Raw genomic sequence first — 24,017 nt, forward strand, 5'->3', positions numbered from 1 at the left:
ATTTAGCTTTTTTAAATGCTCTGAAATAACATAGCCCATTTGATCATAATGAACATCTTCTGGCAATTGGTTTTTGACAGATGATCCTTGGTTGCCATTGGTGGTGAAGGAAAATTGTCTTTACTTTTTTCTTCATTCTCAGCAATGCTTTGTAGTATTTTTATTTCTTCACTTTTTATCAGCGATAATACAAGAAAATACCTAAAATCAATTTGACTAATTTTACTATTATTTGCTAGCCTGCATACTTTCGATGAATTTACTATAATAGAATCGACAGCATTTGTAAACAATGACTACCACAATTTTTTTCTACGCATTCAAATTCTATCATTTCCAATACCATTGTCATGGCAACACCAGCCGTACTTTTAATATTTTCTGCTATCATTAATGGCTCAATAATTCTGGTTCTTTTCTTTCTTTTTGGCTGTTTCTTTTTGTACTCTGTAATGGGTATATGCCATTGTGATTACTGGTAACCATCATGATTGCATTATCATTCCATCTAACAACTGTAAAGTTTGTTTTTTCAAGGGGCAATTGGGAACCCTATTTTCTCTTACAGTGCCGCTCGTAAAATAACCTTTTTCATTCAAACAGATCATAAGAAGAAAAGAAATAGCCAAACAAAATGTATGCTCATTAGGATCGGCAATCTAGTACTGCTTGTGTTCGAAGACTATATTCAGATATTTCTTTGCTTGCACCTATGTATGGAATAAATGGGTATAAATACTCGTCTGAACTACCTGAACACCAAAGCTTAAATTCAAATTTAATTGATTTTCCCTTGATAAACATTTTTATTGAATGCCACCAAAATATGGAATTATTTCTTCATCAATACATAAATTATGAGAAAAAAAATCAAATTGTAAAATTTTAACGATTCAAACATAAAAATTGTACAACGCGGGATTGGAAAGTAAGAATAACATGTTGCATGCGTAGTGTGTGATTCAACAATTGATAGGCCAAAGGTGACAATCGCACCATTATTTTTAACAACCAGTGTTCATTATCAGTTTTCAAACTAGATAATTTTCTTGAATTGTTAATAAAAGTAACTCTTAAATAAGCAAATAAAATAGAAATAGTATTTTTAATATGCATAGCAACCATTATATATATATATATATATATATATATATATATATATATATATGTACACACACCTTATACACAAGAGGTTACACAATCTCATAAAATGCAGTAAGTTGATTGATATGCAAATAAACTTGTTAATTAAAAACCTATAACCATAAAAATTTTTTTTGTGATTACAACACCTAAGTAAACAATTCGCCCATCTCCGTGGCGGAGTGGTAGCATCTCGATCTTTCATCTGGAGGTCCAGGTACAAATCCCAGTCAGGCATGGCACTTTTCATATGCTACAAAATTCCATTTCCATATCCCATGCACAAACTTCAAACTTATGTGAAGATATCAAGCAAAAAAAAGGGCAGATTGTACAAAACGTGAAAAATCTTGTAGAAATTGAAAAAAAAATGTTTATGAAATATGTATCATTTGCTGTTATTGATTAATAAAAAATGACCGTGGAAACAAATCTGTTTTTTCTTGTAAGCCAAAATATTGATTGGGGTTTTTAAAATTCTTTCTTATAGTTTCTATTCTTTTTAACAAAGATTGCATATTCATAAATATAAAAAATAACCTTGGGGATAAGTTATCATTTTTGATTTACTAAATACATTATACTTTGGATGCTAAATAACTGATTTTTGTATTTTGAAAACTTGCTTTGACTTTTTTTTAGGTTACTCCAAAAGATTATATCATACTTCACGCTAGAAAATATGTTTACATATTAAGTATTAATTATAATAATAATTAATAGCTTATTGTTTTATTAAGGTACTTGAAAACAAAACAAAGCAATAAAATTACATCACAAGTAAATTGAACAGTAGTGTATTTATAAATCTTTTGAAAACTGTGACATTTTAAATAAATAAAACTGTTAATTGATGCCTCTTCAGATGAATAGTCTTCTGTAATCAACTTTTCACTACAGACTCAGAAACTTTTAATTATTGATTTTTATCTCATAATTATTAAACATTTGTTTAACGGTCTGTTTCTTGATTGTTATAGTTGTAAATGACACTTTATGAAATCATTGTACTTTTTTTTAGGTTACTCTAAGAGATTATATCATACTTCACGGTAGAAAAAAATTTGAAGATCTTGGGAAAAAATATTCAAGAATTAATTGGTAATAAAGATGGGTTTGAAACTGAAAGATAAATGAATTGAATGAACCCACCAGGTCTAGTGATGAATTTGTCTTTGCAAATCAGCTGATTTTGAAGTCGAGAGTTCCAACATTCAAATCCCAGTAAAGGCTTTTTACTTTTATTCGGATTTGAATACTAGATCGCAGATACCAGTGTTCTTTGGTGGTTGGGTTTCAATTAACTACACATCTCAGAAATGGTCATCCTGAGACTGTACAAGACTACACTTACGCTCAGACATATCATCCTCATTCATCTACTGAAGTAATACCTGATGGTGATTCCCAGAGGCTAAACAGGAAAAAATGAACTGAATGATCTTCATGATAATTTACTGAATTGACTAAAATGTCAAGGATGTTATATTCTCTACTTTTCAGATAAACCAGAGTTAAGTGTTTAAGACTGAAAAAGTTAAAGTATTGTACAATGTATGTTTATTTTGAAAAAATGATACTGATAAGAAATGAACTGAAAATGGTGTTTTAATATGGGTTATGAAAGAAAAAGGTTATTTTTAAGAAGTTATGATTTGCAACCACTAAATGGAAAAATTGACCTTTACATTACACTAATTAAACTTTTTAAAGTGCAATGCCTAGGCTTTTCTTGCCATTTCTTGCCCAGGCTTCTTTTTCTACAACTTTTATTTGTTTCTCAAAATTACCATGTCGGAGAAGTTTTCTAATGTCAGGACCAGAAAGTCACCCTCTTTTAGTTTGGTGGTTAGTAAGACTGGAAATTTGTCACAGATGTATTTTAAAACCATTTGTTTCTTTTGGTAAGGCTTTGACAAACTGCTTCATTAAGCGTAACTTGATATGCAGAGGTGGAAGGAGAACTTTATTCAGAACTGTGAGACTCTCTGGTTGCAGGTTCAACGAAGCTCTTTTTGGCCAAACTTTCCTTATTCAGTGATTTTGTCTGACTCTTTTATCCCATTCACACATAAAACAAGGAAAATTTGTGTATCCTCCTTGCTGACCTAGGACCATTGCTATTATTTTGAGATCGCCACTTGCAATCCACTTATGATTGTTGTATTTAATTTTATCGAGAACGAATTCAAAATTATAATAACCCTCTTTTAAATGGATAGAATGTCCGACTGGTATGTATTCCTATTGTGAAGGAGGACAACTTTGAGGTTTCTTTTGGAAAAATACATGAACAGTCTCCAGTTAGTACTTTTATAAGGAATGTTAAATCGAGTCAAAAGTCCACATATATCAGTGCAGAAGACTACTTCTCTTTCTGAAAAATATGTAAGAAAATCTGTATCTTAACCAGAAAAATGAGGTGCCAGGAGCTAGCAGGTTCTTTACTTTAAGCCTTGAACCAAGCAATTCTGAATTTTTTTGGTCAGATGTGATTCTCGAACCAAATCGTTTAGTTCAGACTGTGAATAAAACTCTGATGCACAGTTATCTTCATTTAAATCTCTAACGGAACCGTATATTTCAGGTAAAATTTCTGGTGGAATTGGCACTGATACGTAATGGACCATAGAAACTAGATGTAAAGCATATGGCACATTTAAAAAGATGATTCTTTTTTTATTCTTCAAATTGAAACAAACCGTGAACACCAGTCGAACAAAAGTAACCATCATCGGTGTGATTTCACGGCTATCGTCACACCATTGAAACTCCAAATCTGAACGCTTTGTTTCCTTTGACCACCGTCTAAGTCCTTCAAACTTATTGGGATGCCCAAGTTTTATCTTGATCTTCTATTTTCATTCTGAAATATGTGAGGTACACTTGTCGAACGAAACTTCTTATATTTCCTTTTTGCTTTCCCTCCATTAACTCACCACAGATGTAACAAAAAGAATCTGCAATCTGTTGAAGCCATTTGGAAAACAGAAAGTTTGCTTTATGGCCTGAAAATATATTTTCCACTGACAAAAACGCATTTGATCATGGAAGATGGAAAAAACTCTACTTATACATGCTGATGGTTGAAACAACACTGGTAGTAGTCGCATGGTGCATGAGTGGTACCGATAGCTGCCAATAAATGTTACATCTTGTTAAGTCTTATCATAACCTGTTGACCAAGCTCTCCCACCGTCTCATCTTCTACCCAAACCCCCACCCCACCCGCCTCTTCACACCACTTGATTGTTTAACTGTAAGAATAAAGCCAAAAAAGTGAATATATTAATTTATAATAAAAAAAGAATATTTTATGTTTATTTTAGAGTATCATATTTTCAACTTTTTACAAATTTTGAAATTTGCGAAAACTGCTGAAGCGATAGAAAAAATGGTTATTTTGGGATTCAGCGAAAAAAAACACGTAGGAATCAATTATCAAATGTTAAAAACATTCCAAGTTCCAAATTATGCAGGCCTATATTATTATATAAATTGTTAGCATAGAAATACCCAATAATTTCTCAGTTCAATTTTAAGTTTTAACAGATTTTCTTTTATGATGTTTCTGTAAAGTTTTAGGTAGATTTTATAAGAAAGCTACGTATTTTAATGGGTACCATGATTCGACTTGCAAAAAATTTTGACATAGCTTTGCGTTTCACATCCCCCAGACCCCAAAACTACCGTCAGCTCAAAAGTTCATATATACATTTATATATATTTCACTTTCTCGTGGACTCGATAACTGCCATAATTCTGTACCAATCGCTTTCAAATTGTTCCTTAAAAATAACTTATCTGAAAATCTCGGTTGAGTTCGTTGGCCAAAAATAAGAACATAGAAGTTGGAAATGGGGGTTCTTTTTCATAAAAAAAACCATCGCTATAACTTTGTTATTAAGTAGTTATTAAGTTATCAGGAAGCTGCCTATCTGATGGAGAAAATGTATTTCTGTTGAAGGAAACTATATAGAAAAATAAGGTAATCTATTTGCAATTTTATCTAATATTAATAAAGATATGTTTATGTTAAATTCTGGTTTATATTTGAAGGACAGTTGTAGATATATTTTTTTGCGAACATTTCAGAAAACAAGTATGCAAGGTTCTTGCTTCAGTTAGGCGATAAATAAAAAGAAATTATGAATCATGCATAATATTACATGGATACTTCAACCATAAGCGCCTAAAAACATATTCTCTTGTTTTTCTCCATAAATTTCTTTTGTATACTATAACTTTTGTATTACTATAACTGTTTTTGATCCGTAAATTAGCAAATCAGTTTTAATAAATTCTAAAGAACATCAAATTTGATTATTTACTTTTAAATCTTTTAGAGACAAAATGACAGATTTTGCCAGGATAGTCAGCATAAGCAACAGGGATTCTAGGGGTTTTCTATTTTTACCCATTTCTAACAATTAATTAAAATTTTCCCTAATTTCTTAAATTTTTTATACTCTATTTTATAACATTCAGTATGATACCTTCAATCACAAAAAAACTGTTAATAATTGATAATTATGCTCCTAAATCTGTATTCATGTTTGTCAGTCTGCAGGCCATGTTGCATAAATGAATAAGTATGGCACAATCCTCAGTTATTATTGTTTCCTTTAATACATCTAATAAACTATTTCCTTTAATGCATTTGTTAGAATAAACAATATTCAAACATTCTTCATAAAACAACGGTAGTAATATAGGATTTAAGTAAAAGTTTTTAGTTTCTAAGGTCATCATAAATTAAATCTACTTTTACTTCAAAAGTAGCTTGAGTGGTTCTTGAGAGTTTTCAATTTTAGGTTAGTAATAATTGAATTTAATATAATTACAGGGTTATTTACCAATGTACAGATGTTATAGTTCAGAAAAAAAAACAGTAATATGAAAGTCATTTTTTGACTAATTATTTCTCAATGCAACTTAACTGGCCAAAATTTATACAACAATTATAAATCTAAAATAAAGTTTAGCAAAAGTATTAATATATAAAAATAAAACTTACTTCACTAAGAATGGCTCAATTATCACTTTCAGAATGTATGGTTAACCTCAATTCTGAAACTGCCCCAAGTTTTTGATTAACAATACCTGCAATACCTCTTGAATCGAATTTACCTTAAAAAAAAAAATTAACTGGTTTATAAAATAGATTAATGTGTAATAATTGTATTCTTATTACCTATATGTTCCTCTTCAAAAACGAATACATTAATTCAGACTGAAAAAAATTAAAAAGTTCTAAAATACTAAAATAATGTAATGTAAAATATTAAAAAAATGTAAAAAAAAAATTTGATCAATTAGTATAATCTCACTGTTAAGAAGTTCCATCACATTCACAACTGAACTTATAGACTGTTGTACTATTTTTTATATTCCTCATAAAGCATTTACTACAGAGATGCTCACAACTAAAAAATCTTGGAATGATTAGTAATCGGGGACGAAATTATTTTAATTATTAACAACAAAATGATAAAAAAATTACTGTAAAGGGCATTTTAATTAAAATAATTTCTAGATTCAACGGATAAGCAATGATATATAGTGTAGTTTAATATAAAAAAATCAGCTATTAGTTTTTGAGTATTTCTAGTTCACTTGAATGTATAGATGCAAAAAATTCAATGCAAATGGATATTACATTTGATAATGAACCCTTAGACAATGGTAGTAGTAGTAGTAACTACTACTTGAATATATAAGTTCTGAGTGGATGAAGTTAAACAAGACAGGAAAGGACACAAGTGTGTAATATATTACTTGTGCTAGTACTAATTGTATTACAAGAATTAGTCAATTTTTGAGAAATAGCAAACATATTAGTGCATTTCAGTTAACTAATAGTAATTACCACTACAAATACAGCTTAAGTAAAACATTACTAACACAAACATGATCAGGTACTTCTGTAAAGAATCACTATAACTAATTAGAGCTTAAATCGGAATGTAAAATCCATTTCAAGAGGCTTTAACAAGATAAATATTACTAAATCAATAAATTACTAAATATTACTAAAGATCCACAAATTATAATAGTTGATTTCTTCAAATTAATCATACCGTTATAAAATTTTAGTTAACCAAATATAAAAACTAATTTTTGTTATGTTTAGAGAATCTAACTTACCTATTTTGTAGTGCCCATTTCATGCCATTTTATTATTATTATCATTATCATTAATTCTGTAAAGCAGCCTACATCTTTTTTTTACTTGATGAACAGCAATTAAGTCTCATAAAAAAAGATAAAAATTTCCTGACTATACAGCTTCCAATTAATTTAGTGCATAGAATAACATTAAACTCACACATGAGTAAGTTAGTTTCATGCAGTCACCATATGAACCTTTTTTTCATGATTACAAATCATAAATTTGATAGAAAAATAACAGAGGCAGACACTAGCCAAAGTGAAATTCTAATTTATTATTCTCAATTAAAATTGAGGAAAAGTATATTATGTATTGTATTGTAACAAAAAAAAGTTAATTAATTTGTTGCTCTATATTATTTATCCAGTACTTCTTATAACAGCTCTAAGATAGAAGAGGCATAAATCAGAGGTCCTTCATTTGACATTATACATCTTAATTGTGAACAAATATTGATATCAGCTAAGCGGAATATGCACTGATCTGCAGCAGTATATTCGGCTCATAAGGACATATGGTGAGCTTAAAATATTGTTAACTGATGCCTTTTGCAGAGGGGAAGGGATCTCTACTTTAAACTTAAAATGGCAGCCTCCATTCCAATTTGGCCCCTTTTCCAGAAAACTCAATTTAAAATTGTTTGAGTGATTATAACAATTTATTTGCATACCTAAACTCACAGCAGTGACAGGAGCTTTGTGGCAAATATTTGAGTCTTATAATCTAGAGGTCTTAAGTTCGAGTCTCCTTGAAATTTTTTAAACTTTTATTCTTTTCTTATTCACACTAATGCAAAAGATTTCTTGTTATATAGAATTTATAAGAATCTAGAAAAAAATTATAAGGACTTAATGTACCTGATTATTATTTTATTTGAGACTCAATTATCCTAAAATTTTTTATGAGAATGTGAGAATAACAAATAAATTTATTTTATTTCTCATTATGCCTGTTATAATCCATAGTAGGATAATTTAAAAGAATACTAGTAAAATATAAATATTTTCAGATTGTAACAGGAAAAATTAAAATTTAAATAAATTTATTTATTTTATTATTTATTTTAATTTTTTCAAATTGTATAACAAAATCTGTAAGGTTAATAATTGTTACATTCAAATAAAATAATAATCAGTAAACGAGAAATTCACATTTTTTTTATCATTTATTGTTCATCATTGAAATGAAAATAACAAAGGCAGCGAATAATTACAATACAGTACTATCAACAGAAGGTATAACAATAATGTCTTGTCATAAACTGTTAATGACATTTATTTAAACTTCAGTTTCAAAGAATTGCAAAGAATATTCTCTGGTTGTAAATATTGCAGAAACAGCTGTTACTTATCAGTAATAAATATTAATTTGTTGATATTATTCTTACCACAAATCTTTCAGGATGGTATTTAGAACTTCATAATGGAATGGAAAATTTTTGTTTAACATTTTAGTACATAACAATGCTTACAAATAGTTTAATCATTTTAACCACTATTTAGCAAATGAAATAAATATTTTATACCAAAATATTACATTAACCAAGATAAAATTACTTTTTTAAAAGTTATAATAACTTTTAAAAATATTATTTAAATTAACATTTAAAAGTTAACATCTCAGGAATGGGTAGGAATGTTACTCAATAGATAAAAAAAAAAATGCAAGAACTCCAGCATTTGCCTGGTTGGAATAAGAGAAACTATGGTACAACCTTGATTAGAACAGTATCATCATAAAATAAGCAGTTAATTATAAAATAAAAGGTTTCATAAAAATAGGTAGGTATTAAGGTAAATTAAATATATAAATATTGAGTGGAGTGCAAAAATTAAGGTTTTTAAGATTTTTTTTATATTAGTAATATCTAAAAACTTTGTAAAAGCAATATTGTTTCGATAAAGAAAATCTGTTAATTTTATTTTAAATTAATTTGTGGGATGATCTTTCAAAAAGGTCAATAATTTATTGAAAATGTTAGTCAATGAAAGTATAATAAAGTATTTTATTCTAGAATGACATATTGTGTTGAATTATATAAAAATAATTCTATTGTCTGGTTTGAGATAAGTGGATACTGTTATTGTTTTAAGAATAAGTGACTATATTTTTAGCAGATATTTCATATTTATATAGTCATGGTTAAATTAACATGTTTAATTTTCTAAATAACGATCTACATGATTCATGTTAATTAATGAGTATCAAACAATAATCTGACAATGTATTTTTATAATTTGAAGGTCCTTCTAACTTTTTGAGTCAGCTCCAAGCGATATTTCCCCTAGCATATTAACTATTTCATATGGAAATATACTTAGGGATAATACAATTATGATAATGATGGCAAGCTTAATATTTTAATAAGATGCTTCAAAAACCGAAGAAAATATGTTATCTAACAAACACATAAAAATTTCACATTATGGGCAACAAATATACTATTAATCATTATGTTATATATATTATTTTTTAGAAAGTAATAACTTTTAAATAAATCTGTACCAATAAAGTTTAAAAAGTTGTTAGTTTCTGTATAATGTTAAAGTTAGTCTTCTGTAATCATCGACAATATTGCACAAAGATTTTGTATTATGGTTTAATTCATATGATGGGAGTAAAACTAAGATTATCTGTTTATAACAGTCTTATTACAGATTTATACCTTATGCCATAAATAGCAATTCCAGCTGTTTATATTGTTGGCACCTGGTGGTTATTGATGGGTGTGTATTAAATTTAGTAGATAGTTCAAATGTAACATTTTGTTATAATTTGTTTACATAAGATCTAAATATAAGTACAATAAGCTTTATTTTTTAACTAGTTCTATCTAAATTGTTTAAAAATGTTATAAATATTACTTTTGTAAAATTCTTTTAAATGAATCTGTTGATTTAGTGATTCATTCTGAGAATCATATATATTAGTTTAAATTTTCTATTTGTTTATAGTTTTTGACTAAAAGACTTTCTGGATCTGAATTGCTATTTGTTATTTCAAAAATAAAATTGAACACTGTAGAATTGATCATATAGTTGAAATTTTAATCTTTATATTTTTAACCCTTCAGTTGTTAAATATATAATACAGTTCATTATGTTTTGTCATTCAACGTGCACAAGTATATATTTTACACAAATTGAATTATTAATATCATCTGTTCATAAATTGCAATTTTACAGTTTCTAAATTTTCTAATTTAGTTTCAGTTTCTAATTTTCTTTACTAGCTGTTTTAGTAAAAAATATCTGGTGGACACTTCGTTACCACTTGTGTTATGTTATAATGTTGATAACTTACGTTATCAATAATGTAATGCATAATAAAAGTTGTTTGGTACAAATACTTACAGTAAAATTTCACGACAATTTTGATTGAATAAGTTATTCTCATGTTTGTTAACAAACAACAAGAAAATGTTTGCTTAGATTAAAATAATAATTATAATCTAAATCAATACTATTAAAGGTGATTGTCCTTTTGAGTTTTGTTTGTCCAGGCTACATCTTTAGTAATACTTTCATAAAAAGGTAGTATTTACAATCTTGTATCAGATTTTTAGCCAGTTGAACTAGTTAAAAATATTGACAGTTAATGCTTCTGTTTGATGAACAAGAAAAGAAAAAAAAGGAACATAGCTTAAATATGATTAAAAGGTAAGAGGTCAGCTATTTATAATATGTACAAAAAAATTCAGATAGTTATGATTAGTATAAAAAATAAGAAAAGGTAAACTTCAGGACAGAAAGAAGCAAGATAAGAGTGTATTTTGTTGCTAGCAAAATGTAGCTGACACAAAAACTGAAGCCAAACAATCATGAAAAAGTGCCGAGCATTTGCCGATTGGGTGCTTACAAAACAAAGAATAGACAACAGTTTCATCAAGAAAGTAATGTTCAGTGATGAGGCACACTTTCTGTTGAACAGCTTGATGAACAAACAGAATTGCAGGATTTGGGACTTAGAAAACCCTCTAGTAATTATGGAGAAGTCATTATATCCACAAGTGTCTGTGTGGTCACATTTGGACTGAGGGCATAATTGGGCTCTATTTCTTCAAAGATGGTGCTGGGAACGCATTAACAGTGAACGGTGAATGCTACCACAATATGTTAAGAGAGTTTTTGTGGTCTGAAGTGGATTGTATGAATGCTGAAGAAGTATGGTTTCTACAAGATAAGAATGTATGCAAACCATCCTTATTATATGTCTTCGCAAATCAGCTGATTTCAAAGTCGAGAGTTCCAACGTTCAAATCCTAGTAAAGGCAGTTATTTTTATACAGATTTGAATACTAGATCATGGAACTGGTGTTCTTTGGTGGTTGGATTTCAATTAACCATACATTTCAGAAATGGTTGACCTGAGATTGTACAACTACACTGCACTCATATATATCACCCTCATACATCCTCTGAAGTAATACCTGACGGTGATTCCTGGAGGTTAAACAGGAAAAAAAGCATGTGTGCAACCTGTCACACATCGATTGCAACATTGAACTTGTTATGAGATAGGTTCCCTGGCTGGGTGATTTTTCACAACAGTGACGTGAATTGGCCATCCAAATCTTGTGATTTGACACCATGTGATTTCTTTTTATGGGGGTATTTGAAATCTTGTATGTACGCCAACAAACCACGATCACTTCCATAGCTCAAGGCCAAGATTTAGTGTATAATTTTAGAACTAGAGATGCAAGTATGCCAAAAAGTTATAGAAAATTTCATCAAAAGAATGAGCATGTGTCTGCAGAGTCATAGAGAGAATTTTAGTAATAACATGCACTCAAAAGTTTAGTTCTTTAAGGGACACCCGTTATATTCCAATCTTTGTCTTTCTATACTGTTTTAACCTTTGCACATCCTTCCGTTACCAAATTGACTATACCTTGATAGCTTAATATGTCCATTTTAGCTAGATAGTTCATTTTTTACAACATTCTTTCACAAATCTCTTCCTCTTTTATTTATCTTAAGACCTCATGTTTTACTTGCCACACAATCTAATAATCAATATCCAACTGTAACACTGTATTTCAAAAATTTGCATTCTTTACCTTTCTGATTTTCCTATCCCTCGTATCTTATTACCATAGAGTACTACACTCTTCAAAGATATTTTAAAAATATCTTTATAATTCTTACATATGTGTTTGATACTAAAAAACATTTTTTCATTAAACAATCCTTGTTCATTATAACTTATTTGAGATTTGCATTCTTTTGTAATCTAGTTACATAAATAACAAATTTCTATAACTTGCGATTTATTATGTTTCTTTATCATAATATTTAATTCCTTGTTATTTTCCTTTCTGATCATATTACTTTTATTGAGATAAGGAGAATGAGTTATAAATAATGAACAATATGGATTCATTGTTCTGGGGAGAAATTCTATTTAAAAATAAACAAGGAAAAAAATAAATTTAATGAGATGAAATAGAAAGGAGTATAATGAGATGTCATATCTTCTCTTCGGGTGGACTTAATACAAATTTTTACTTGTTCAGGTTTTGAGCTGTTATAAAAGCTGTTACAAATTTTTTTTTATTAAATATGTCAAACCCTAGTTAGGTATTGAATAAAAAAAGTAGTCTTTGAGAAACTAGCATGCTTCAGATAAAAAAATAAATAAATAAATTATTCTTTATAAAAACAATCTCAAACAAAATAAAATCTAATGGATCATTTTATTTACATTTATTTATTAAATACCAAATTCTAGGAAGTAGATGTAAAAATATTATTTAATATTGTCAAAAAGTTTATTGTATTTTATATAAAGAATATATATTTAATTTCATTTTCCCATCTTTTACCTATATATTTGATTCATTTATCCATTCCTTTCTTGATTTTGCTAATCTTTTAATTTCAAGATAGTTTTCCTTTATGCAATCTACATATTTAAATGATTGTCTGGTCTGTGTATTATCTTGTTTTTTTTTTCAACTTCAATCCACTTATCTATTTACCTCTGAAAATAACTAACTTCAGCTACTAAACACGGCTACTATAACTATTTACTTCTGAAAATAAGTATGTATATTTAATTTAATCTCAGTGAGATGAGGATGCAGATGGTTTCAGTTTTTAATAATAATAGAGTGAAAAAATACAAATTGATTAAAGAATCTAGAGTAGATTAAACTACCACTTAGTTAAACTTAGTAGTAAATCACTCTATCAGACAACTATATCTTTTTTATGTTTTCTTTTTTATTTGTTATTCAGCAGTGTATTATTGAATGGAATGAAAAAGGGATGATAAACAGTTATTGAAATACCCAGAAAATTCACAAGTTAAAAAAAAAAATTAAATAAAATCTGAATTCAGTGGCTACTTCAGCTGTTAAACATTCATCATCGGTAGTTAGTAAGGAAAAAAACATAAAATAAATAAAAAAATTATTAACTAAAATTAACTAAATTAACATACTTATGAAAAATTAGACAAAGATTATTTCTTCCTGTTTATGTTGTTTATTAAAAACTATGTAGTAATATTTTATATAATGCCAGTCAAAGTAAAGTTTAAAACATTCTGAACCCCTGATACCACCAAATTAGAGTGTATATACACATTTCTTACAAGGATGAACAAAATAAATATTTATCTCAACAATGGTGGAGAGAGCAAGTATGTTTTACCAGTCAAAGAAATATTGTTTCCTTAAACAAAATATTAGGGAGGGGATAACTGTTTATTTTATTCTTATAGCAGAAGAGTTAAAAAAAAATCTTAAATTAAAATTGTAAAAGAATATTCAATAAGCTTACTTATCATTTTTTAGTCCCGTAATACCTATGAAATGTAAAGAAACTATTTGCAGTTTGAACAAGAATCTGATATTTATAATAAGAGGATGAGGAAGGGCAAACTGTAACTTGTACATGTAGAAACCAGTAAAGGAACTGACAGAAAATTTTGAGGCCATAATGGCAGTTCTAGGAAAAACGGAAATGTAAAACATTCATTAAGGATATTCTTTTGGAAGGTTATGCTCAGCTGATTTTTGAGGATTTATAAACTTTCTGACTGTGCATAATTTGTGAATTATTTATTACAGACAGCTTGACATCCCAACCCCGTAGGAGGATGAAACCCACCTTATGACATCATCGGTCGCCATACCACCCCCTCTGTTCCGAGTCCTGAGGGACTTTACCGGCGGTCATCTTTAGACCCTCTAACTGATTACATCTCACAGTCATCAGCCAGGCCCTGGTTGGGATGCCACCAATGTAAGTGCCTTGGCAGACATTTGCATCAGTAAAATACAAATCAAATTTTGCCTTCATATAGGTCACAAACAGACATCTTCATATCCAGCCTAACATGATTCCCTCAAACTAACTGACTGAAACCGCAGAAGCGCGAACCCCGCGCCTACTCCAGATCTGATAGCACCGATCGTGACTGTGAATGCCTCAGAAAACGAACAAGTTGAAAGTTAAATCAGTGCTACACTCATACCAGTCAAAATTATATTTTACACAACATAGAAATTCAGACCTACACCCAAACAAGTCGACCAATTTAGGTCACCTAACAAGGGGAACGTAACCTCATTCCGGTCCACGCAGGTCTGATATAAACCCCGCACCCCCCTGGTCCAATCAAGGAGTCTCGCAGAGAAGCAGCATTACCAAGTCACAACCAGGACTGCCAATTTCTACCAATCAATTCAAAAGAAAGGACTGATTGGGGGAGACCCATGTAATCGCACCTAAATTAGACACTGTAGGAAATACACCATGCGTGTTGCGACCTGTGGGGGATTCGTTCCACCTGACCTGCCAAGATGCAAGGCCCCGGTCTTCAATCTCATGCTTTCATTTTGACGTCAATAGGTTATATACCTTGGAAATGTAGCGTTCCTTATGCTCATTATCCAAGATATCTATTGGTTTGACTCCGGCTATAACAGAGACTGCCTCCTGCGAGACCGTTCTGTAACCACCTATAACAGCCAGCCAGAGGAGTCGCTGGGCCTGCAGCAAAATGTCCACGCAATACCTAAAAACCATGCGGTGAGCCCAGACAGGTGCAGGATTCAGCATAATAGCTTCGCTGACAACTTTGTAAAGGATACGCTAATTGTAAAGGATACGCATGGTACGCTAATTCAACCCTCCAATCGGGATGAATGACTATGGATTCCACAAAAATCATCAGCGGCCTTTTTGCTACATATTGTAGATGTTCCTTGAACCGAAAACTCTCATCAAGAATAACACCCAGTACTTTTGAGCCGTAACGTACTGAATGGGGAGACCAGCCATCCGAACCCAGATTCGTCGGGAAGCAGCCAATCGGCTCTTAAGCAACATCACTATGGTTTTCTCTGGGCTGAAAATCATCTTATGATGAACCTCCGAGCCGCCATCACACAGGGAAATGGTCCAATGGGTGAAATAACTTTAGAGCACATCTAATTCATTTCGTGTACACTTACACATCTGCATCTGAAACAGGCCAGGGGGCCACTATAAGTTATTGAATGCCCCCGATATGTCCAGAAAAATCCCTAATACATATTTGCATGAACTAAAGGAAGCTATATATCCATCACCTTTAGTATGGCATCCTCAGTGCCCTTACCTGGTTAGTGACCAATCTAACATTAATGCGCAAATATAGGATCTTCTCAAAAACCTTGCTTATTGCAGGCAAGAGTGTTAGTGGATAGTAAGAAGAACTAACAGTAGGATCTTTGTCACCACCTTTGAACAACAACACCAAGTATTCATGCTTCCAACATGCCGGAAAGTGGCCGGTGAAGAGCAACCTATTATATATTCTAGTTAGAGGACCAAGAACTACTGGAAGCGCTCAAACGAGGAGCTTCACTGTGATACAATCATATCCGGGGGCCTTGTGTTGTGCCATAATGCAGATCACCTGATGCACCTCTGCCTTAGTGATCTCAGAAGATTGTAAATCGATCTTGAAAATCACAACTTTCCACCTGACACGCTGGTGGTATGAAACCTCACCCACCAGAGTGTCATCCGGGAGAAAATCATTCAGCAAAATGTTAAGAATACGGTCCTTTTCAATTACCACACCCTTGTGAGTCGACAAAGCTGACAAAAGGACATCTTTCTTGCACTTATGTCCAAGGGCTCTATATACAATGCCCCCAACGGTCTCTATTCCCTTGCTCCTGAATGAAGGAACACCAGGAATTATGCTTGGAGGACCTAATACTATGAAAGTACCTAGCCCTCCTTCTGCAGTAATCTGCAGGTAGCTTGACAGAATAAGTGGTGAAATTTGTCTGTAAAATGCATTATATTCTAGAGTGTCACTGTGAAAGTTGTCGGTAGGAGACAATTGACGTAAAGTTTTATTTTTTAATTTGCTTTAGAACCAAGCAGATTATTATGCAGTAGATGCCTTACATCATCTGATTATGCTCCAGTATGTTCCTTGGATATTTCAACATTCTAGGCTTGATTATGTAAACATTATCTGATAGTGTGTCAGATTCAGATTAACACACTTAATAGAATTGAAAAATTGTTCAGTTTAAGTTGTATGATTGTACAAAAAATAACCATATACAGAAAGTATGATGTGATCGAAACAAAACATTTCAACTTCTTAAAGATAATTAGAGCTTAAATTTTAATATTTTTTTTATTTTGGTGGAACCCTAGTTTCTGACTCTAAAATTCATGCACACAAAATATTGCTTTTTTTAAATAATTTTTTCTTCTTATTTTTACTTTTTTCCTCTATTTATTTAGTAATTTATTCTTTTGATTGATGGAGTTTTATATCCATTTTAGTTTCATAACTCTTCACTTTGTGAAGGTTCCCTTTACAACCTCTTATTGTGATTTCTGTTTCTTCATATAATAATACTTCAGGAATTTTTCTTATGTGTGTTTTTAGTTATTATTCATTTATCTTTATTTATAAATTAATTATTTTATTCAATCATCTTACTATATGAGTTTTATATTTAGTAAAACTTAGGTTAAATAATAATCTATGTGGCTGTTTGTCTAAAAATAAAAAAAAATATTTTCTTAAATGAAAACAGTTATGTTAGAAAATAATGAATGTTGAGGTTAAGTTATTTTACAGATAAAGGAGAACTATAAAACAAGAATATTAAAGCATATATTACAAAGCTATTTTTTTATATGAGAATATAATAAAATAAAAATTGCAGAATTTTCTTATTTTTATGGTAAATTACAACAAATTTATGAAGTAAGAAAAACATTATAAGCAGATTGACAAAAACTATGAAATCTTTCAAGTAGAAAATAGATCTGCTAATTTCAAACAAAGATTTTGGAATTAGAAAGAAATATATATATGTAGTTTATGGTGCATTACATTAATGCTTAAGAGGACCAAATTGATACAAGTGTGGAAGGTTTTGATGAATGTTGTGCAAGTGTGTTGGAAGTTGATAGTAAAAAATAAACAATGACTGATTGTTTAGTTTTAGTACTGATTGAAGAAGAAAGAAGTTTTTGGCAGATTAAGAAAAAGAAGAAAGTTATTAGTTTAGAATAATCACTTAAAACAGTTAATCAAGGATGTAAGAGGCTAGAAAATATTAAGGTTAAAGGATAAGTCGAATTTAATAAAATTATTGATGACAAAATAATTCATTTAAAACAATAGAAAAAATTCATTTTAAATGGTCTAGCTATTCAATAAGATTCATATTAATTTCAGTTGTAGATAGATGTTTCAATTTTTTTTATCATTGTGCAACTACTTTCTGAATTAATCATTTATCTTTACTGTTCTTCATTATAAAAATCATAAAGGCATGCCTTTATTAACATGTCTTTTGCTGCTGATGTAAGCTTCATGCTTTGTGATGGGATAGATTGATCTCAATTCCTTAGTTCTAATGAAATTCCTTTTTCAGTCTTCAGACTGAGAATATCAGATAAAATTCCTATTATTTTTGTCGCATTACTCACATTCATCAGTTTATTTATGATTAGGCACTTTAATTTTATTATTTTCATTCACTTCTGTGGTCAGGATAATTAAGTTATGTTATCAGATTAGTAATAGTTCTCTAATGTTAATTGTTCTATTCTAGAAAATAATGCTATCACATACATGTTAACAGTTATTATTTTTATCTTCATCAATATTTGGTACCTAGTTGAATTATTTAACTTTTTGTACTGAAAAGGTTTTTAAAAATCAATCGCAGTACACTTTATTTTGAAAAATTTTATTTGTGAAACAGTTTTTTCTTTAGTTATTTTTATTAAGAGACTGTCCCAAGAGTTTTATGTTGGGTTATTTGAATTGGGTTTTGAAATTATGGATTTTTTTCATTGTGTACAGAACAACAGATAAATAAAAGATATTATCTGACAAAAACTTGGACAAAAAAATCTCGGTTCATCTTTCTCACCATCCATCCATTTTAGTTACTTCTTATTGATATGTTCTTACTCATTATCAATTTTGTGGGTGCAAGTCTAATTCTGGATGGTTCTACATGCAGACGGTATCGGGTCGTTGACAATAGAGTCAGTGCATTGTTGGTGTTATGTGTTGAAAGGGAGTTTACTTGAGAACCAATTTAAGAATTCTTTACTGTCTGTTGGCCAGAAAATAAAATAAAAGACTATCTATCAGATAAAGCCTTTCTAGTCTTCCAGAAAAAATAAAACTTTTACTTTACCTATTTTTGTTTACTCCACGTTTAATACTACTTTTTTTTATAGGAAGTAGTAATAAGTAAACTAAGGTAAGATTGATTAAAGAACATAAAAATTCCCAAAAGTAATGTTAATAAACTGGTTTTTTTGGAAGGGGAATTCCTTACTGCTACTATGATGTCCATTTTTATCTTATAGGTACTTCACCATTAGGTATATTGTGTACCCACTGAGCAAGAAACAAATCCTTATTTAGTTCACGGACAGCCTTCATACCAAGGATGTGTTATTGGTTTTTCAGATTTCAATATTTTCAGTATGGAGAGCCCAGCAGGGGTTAGACCGACATCCACAGAGCAGATAATTAGGAAGAAATTTTAAGGATGGAGAAAAGGGGTAACTGTTCAGAAAGCATCACCTACCCATTAGGATAGTTACCATCTTGCCTAGAACCACAAGTAGACCAGTTAAGAATACCTCATCCAATTCTTTTCTTATTTTCCCAGTGTAATGTCAATATTCCAGTTTTAAAATATAGTAGTTCTTTAAAACTTATAATATATACTGATCTCTAGAAGACCTAAAGAGATCTAATTGAAAAGAATTATACAGTAATTGCCAGAAAATTCTTTCTGTAAGAAGAAATTATTACTAATCTGTTGCATCAAAAATTTGCCAATAATATACATATTTAAACCTAATTTAAATTAACTATCGGTTGGTAACCTTTAATTGTATGCACCCTACTTGCCTTGAAGGCAAGTGATAGTTAGATTGAACCAATAACCTGTTTTTACGAATAAAGTTTTTAAATATTTTTTAAATGATTTATATTCTTTCATATTTAAAAACATTTATTTAATCAACCAGATGATGAATTGCTTACTCTGCCAAACATCCCTAAATCAGATGTTAAATAATTGGCCATTTATGTTTTAAATTTAGAAGAAATTAATACAAATATGCAGTCATAACTTACCAGCAATTGGCTGATTGATTTAGTAGTAGCAACATGCTAGCTTCTCATTCAACTGATCCTTTCTTTTTCTGTTTGGCCTGTGAAACCACTGTAAGGTATTACTTCAGAGTAATATGTGATATATATGAATGTAAATGAAGTGTAGTCTTGCACAGTCTCAGGTCAACGATTCCTGAGATGTGTGGTTAATTGAAAACTAACCACCAAAGAATACTGTTATCCACAATCTAGTATTCAAATCCATATAAAAGTAACTGCCTTTACTGGGTTTTGAACCTTAAAACTCTTGACTTCGAAATCAGCTGATTTGCGATAATGAGTTCATCACTAGACCAACCCAGTGGATTGGTGTTGAACTTATGATCGTTCAACTGATTCTGGCTTTATTTTTCAGCCAAAATTTAGCTTCTTTTCATTATTTTATCTAAATCATATTAAAAAAGGAGGACACTCCTTTATTGGGTATATCTTTATTTAGAATATATAATAATTACGATTTTGATACTTTAGAATAAAATAAATCATTGAATAAGATCAAAGGATAAAATATTATTGGCTGAGTCCATGTTTAATAAGCTAGTTAACTGAAGTTAAATCACCTACATTATCAAATAATGGTTTACAGTTTCACTACATAGTGAGATGGTTGGTTGATTGATGGTTTGAATGATAAAACAGAAGATTTACAATATCTAGTGCGGCTTCGTTGATTCAGGACTTGTAGGCAATTAAGTTCCTTGTTTTTTCTGAGTTTACCTATATCTTGTTACTATCCCCCTGAGCACTAGGCCAGGATATGATGTTCATTAGAAACCAACAACCGAATGGTGATCAGGAGATTTTTATGAGAGATTTATTTAAATTAAAATACAATTATCTCTCCATGCCCCAATTTCTCTTTTCCCACATTGTAAGGCAAGCACCGACCATCTATGCCAATAAAAATGTCAAATAATACTCACTACTGGTTTTTATTGTTATTTTTTAGGTATAGAATTTGATAAAAAATTATTTCTTGCAAGAATTATGTCTTTTGAAATATGGATAGAAAAAATTATTTAAATTTACCCTTTTATTTTCTGCATTATTCTTGCGACTTGAAATTTATTTGAAAAACCTGCACATTATGAATAAATAGTTTCCCATTTTTTCCTAGTCCCCAGTTGTACAATTTCAACATTTCTTATCTTTGTTAAGAGATTAAAAGGAATTGGTATTTCTAGTATTTTTGATAAGAGTTTTATCTATTAAGTATTTTTCTGATGCTCGCTTTTAATATGATACCCATTAAAAAAAAAGACTATTTCTGCCGTTACTTATAGAACATATTTTTTCCCTGAACTATATGGGTTAAAAATATATAGTTTCATAATTTCAATTAACAGCGGAATATAAAAAAAATATTTATTTTTATTTTCTTAATATGTATGTTGTAATCAGTTCAACTAGTGAACAATACGCAACTCCCCCCACGGCCCAATGAAATGAGGATGATATGTCTTGTACAGACTCAGGTCGACCATTCGTGAGTTAATTGAACCACAACCACCAAAGTACACAGTTATCCACTGTCTAGTATTCAAATCCGTATAAAAGCAACTAACTTTTCCTAGAAGCACAAGGTCTGTACTGTAGTATGTTAAGCAACAGGTGTTTGAGATTACTTCAATTGTAATTGAAATTTTCCTTACTCCTATTCTATTTCATTATGAATTCAAATTATGAAACCATTTAGAGCTGTTAAGAGTACAAATAAATGAAAAAAGTCTGATGTGGACACTACATGACTTACTTGTACACCTACTAAATTACATATACACATTTTTTGCTGCACTTCATTTAAACTTATTTCATTTGAAAGTGAGATACGATCCTCCAATTCTTTAATAAAGTGGATAGTTACACAATTGCTAAAATATTAGTTTTTATTAACATCAGATATTTATACAATTATTAATTCAACAATTTTACCAGAAATATTAGGATATAGTAAAAGTTCCTTATTACTCTTTAAATAAATGTAAGTTTTATATCTATCTAATACGATGTTTGTTAAATTAACAAACCTTTTGTTGATGTAATCATCAACAAAATAAAAACAAAACAGGAGAAGGTTACTAAATTTTACAGCAATATATATTATTCTAATATACTAAGATTATACTTAATGTTTAAAAAACAAGATAGGTTTTGGAAATAAAATTATTCTATTATATTAAAGATATACTTAATGTTTAAACTAAAACTGTTTTTCATAAGCAAATTATTTCTAATTCTGAAAGAAAATAACTATAGTGACCTTTTTCTATAAAAATTTAAATCAGTATAAGGCACCTAAGATCCATATTACTGTAGCTAACAGGGGAAGGCACACGCTTTGGAACAGCAATTTGAACCACATTGTGTGTGTGAATAGTACACTGCTTATGTGTCTTCAGCACAAAATACTACCCTAAAAATTGCCTTAGCATTTTGTATTAATTAATGCAATTTTTGTATTAATTTTGTTTTTAGCATTTTGCATATATTAATTTTGTTTCATATCGCTCAAGTAGATATGTGGTGTAAGTGAGAATATGTCGAATCCATAACCACGCACACGTCGGTTTGAATCTGACTTCATATACAAATATTTTTTTTTAACTTTTTTTTAAAATTTAAATATATTGATTTATTAATACTTATTAACCACTGATTATAAAATTTTTTGAATTAAAATGAAAAGTATATATAATTTTATTTCATTAATAACCTCTGATGTTGTTTTACATTTTAATTTTTTTATTATTATTGAATTATTATTTATTGTTAAAATTTTTTTACAGTCAGAGGTTAATAATTATTAATAAATCAATATATTTAAATTAATAAAAGATATATGAACTCCGTCTTGAACCGATGTGCCTTTCCCTTGTAAAATCCACATATTTCATTAATTAAAATTTTATTTTGCTATAACTCTGAAACCGATGAAAATAAGTATCGCTTATGATATATCGTTAAAAAGCTCTCAGCGAGGGCTTATTACTGAAGTTAAGAAAAAGTGCAAAATTCAAATGTTTCAAAATAGAAACCCCGCTTAATTTAGAGGTCTGATATATATTTTTGGCCCAGTAGATTGCAATCAAAAGGAGAGGTGCACAACTAGATGTTACAACAGTCCTAAATACAAAATTTCAACATTCTACGGCTATTCTTTTTTGAGTTATGCGAGATACATACGTATGCACGTACAGACACCACGCCGAAACTAGTCAAAATGGATTCAGGGATAGTCAAAATGAGTATTTCCGTTTGAAATCTGAAAACCGAAATTTTCCCCGATTACAATACTTCCTTTACTTCGTAAAAGGAAGTAAAAAATTCCTCATTTAATTGAGAGCTGAATTTTTACTTTCTCGCATCACCCTCTTGCGGTTATCGGTAAGTTGCTGGAAAGGCTGGTTGTGGAACAGCTCTGGGAAAATATCGATATAAACTGTTTTCTATATCGAGGCGAGTATGGCTTCATGAAAGGGGTTGGCACCGAGGATTTCATCTTAAATGCTCTTGCCGAGGTGGAAAGCGCAGACTGTAAATATGTTTTGGCAATTTTATTGACATAGAGGCAGCATTTCCTTTCTTGTGTTGGAGTTCTGTCCTGTATGAGTTGGAACGCCGCAATGTTCCCGTAGCCCTACAGGCCGTAGAACGTGACTTGTCTAACCGCACGGCTCTGTTTAAAGATGCGCACCTAGTTGTGGAAAAATCCGTCACCAGGGGAAGCTCTCAGGGTTCCGTTCTCGGTCCCTTGCTGTGGAACCAGGTCTTTGAGGGATTTCTGGGATTGACATTCCCAGAAGGGGTCATGGCCCAGGCTTTTGCCGATGACTGTCTCCTATTAGTTCGTGGTAAGTCACGACGGCAGCTGGAAGATCGAGTGCAGGCGGCTTTGTCAACCGCAGAGGGCTGGATGGACATGCAAAATTTAAAGATTTCTGTGCGCAAGACGAAGTTTATGCTTCTCAATGGTGCAGACAAATTATCGTACAGTCGGAACCTCCACATGAAGTATAAA

The 24,017-nt window shown here is 30.3% G+C and overlaps 1 protein-coding gene across 3 annotated transcripts in view; it reads left to right on the forward strand.

The window, feature by feature from the left end:
• The window catches only part of LOC142330405 (uncharacterized), a 146,761-nt gene extending 140,810 nt beyond the window's left edge, over window positions 1-5,951 (forward strand). For all 3 annotated transcript variants that reach the window (XM_075375628.1, XM_075375630.1, XM_075375631.1), the window contains one exon: window positions 2,165-5,951. In XM_075375628.1, the coding sequence (XP_075231743.1) occupies window positions 2,165-2,199 (35 nt within the window). In that variant the 3' untranslated portion in view covers window positions 2,200-5,951. The remainder of the gene's footprint in view (window positions 1-2,164) is intronic.
• Window positions 5,952-24,017: the final 18,066 nt, after the last annotated feature.

The sequence above is a fragment of the Lycorma delicatula genome, chromosome 9 (assembly GCF_047948215.1).
Source record: "Lycorma delicatula isolate Av1 chromosome 9, ASM4794821v1, whole genome shotgun sequence".
Taxonomy (NCBI): Eukaryota; Metazoa; Arthropoda; class Insecta; order Hemiptera; family Fulgoridae; genus Lycorma; species Lycorma delicatula.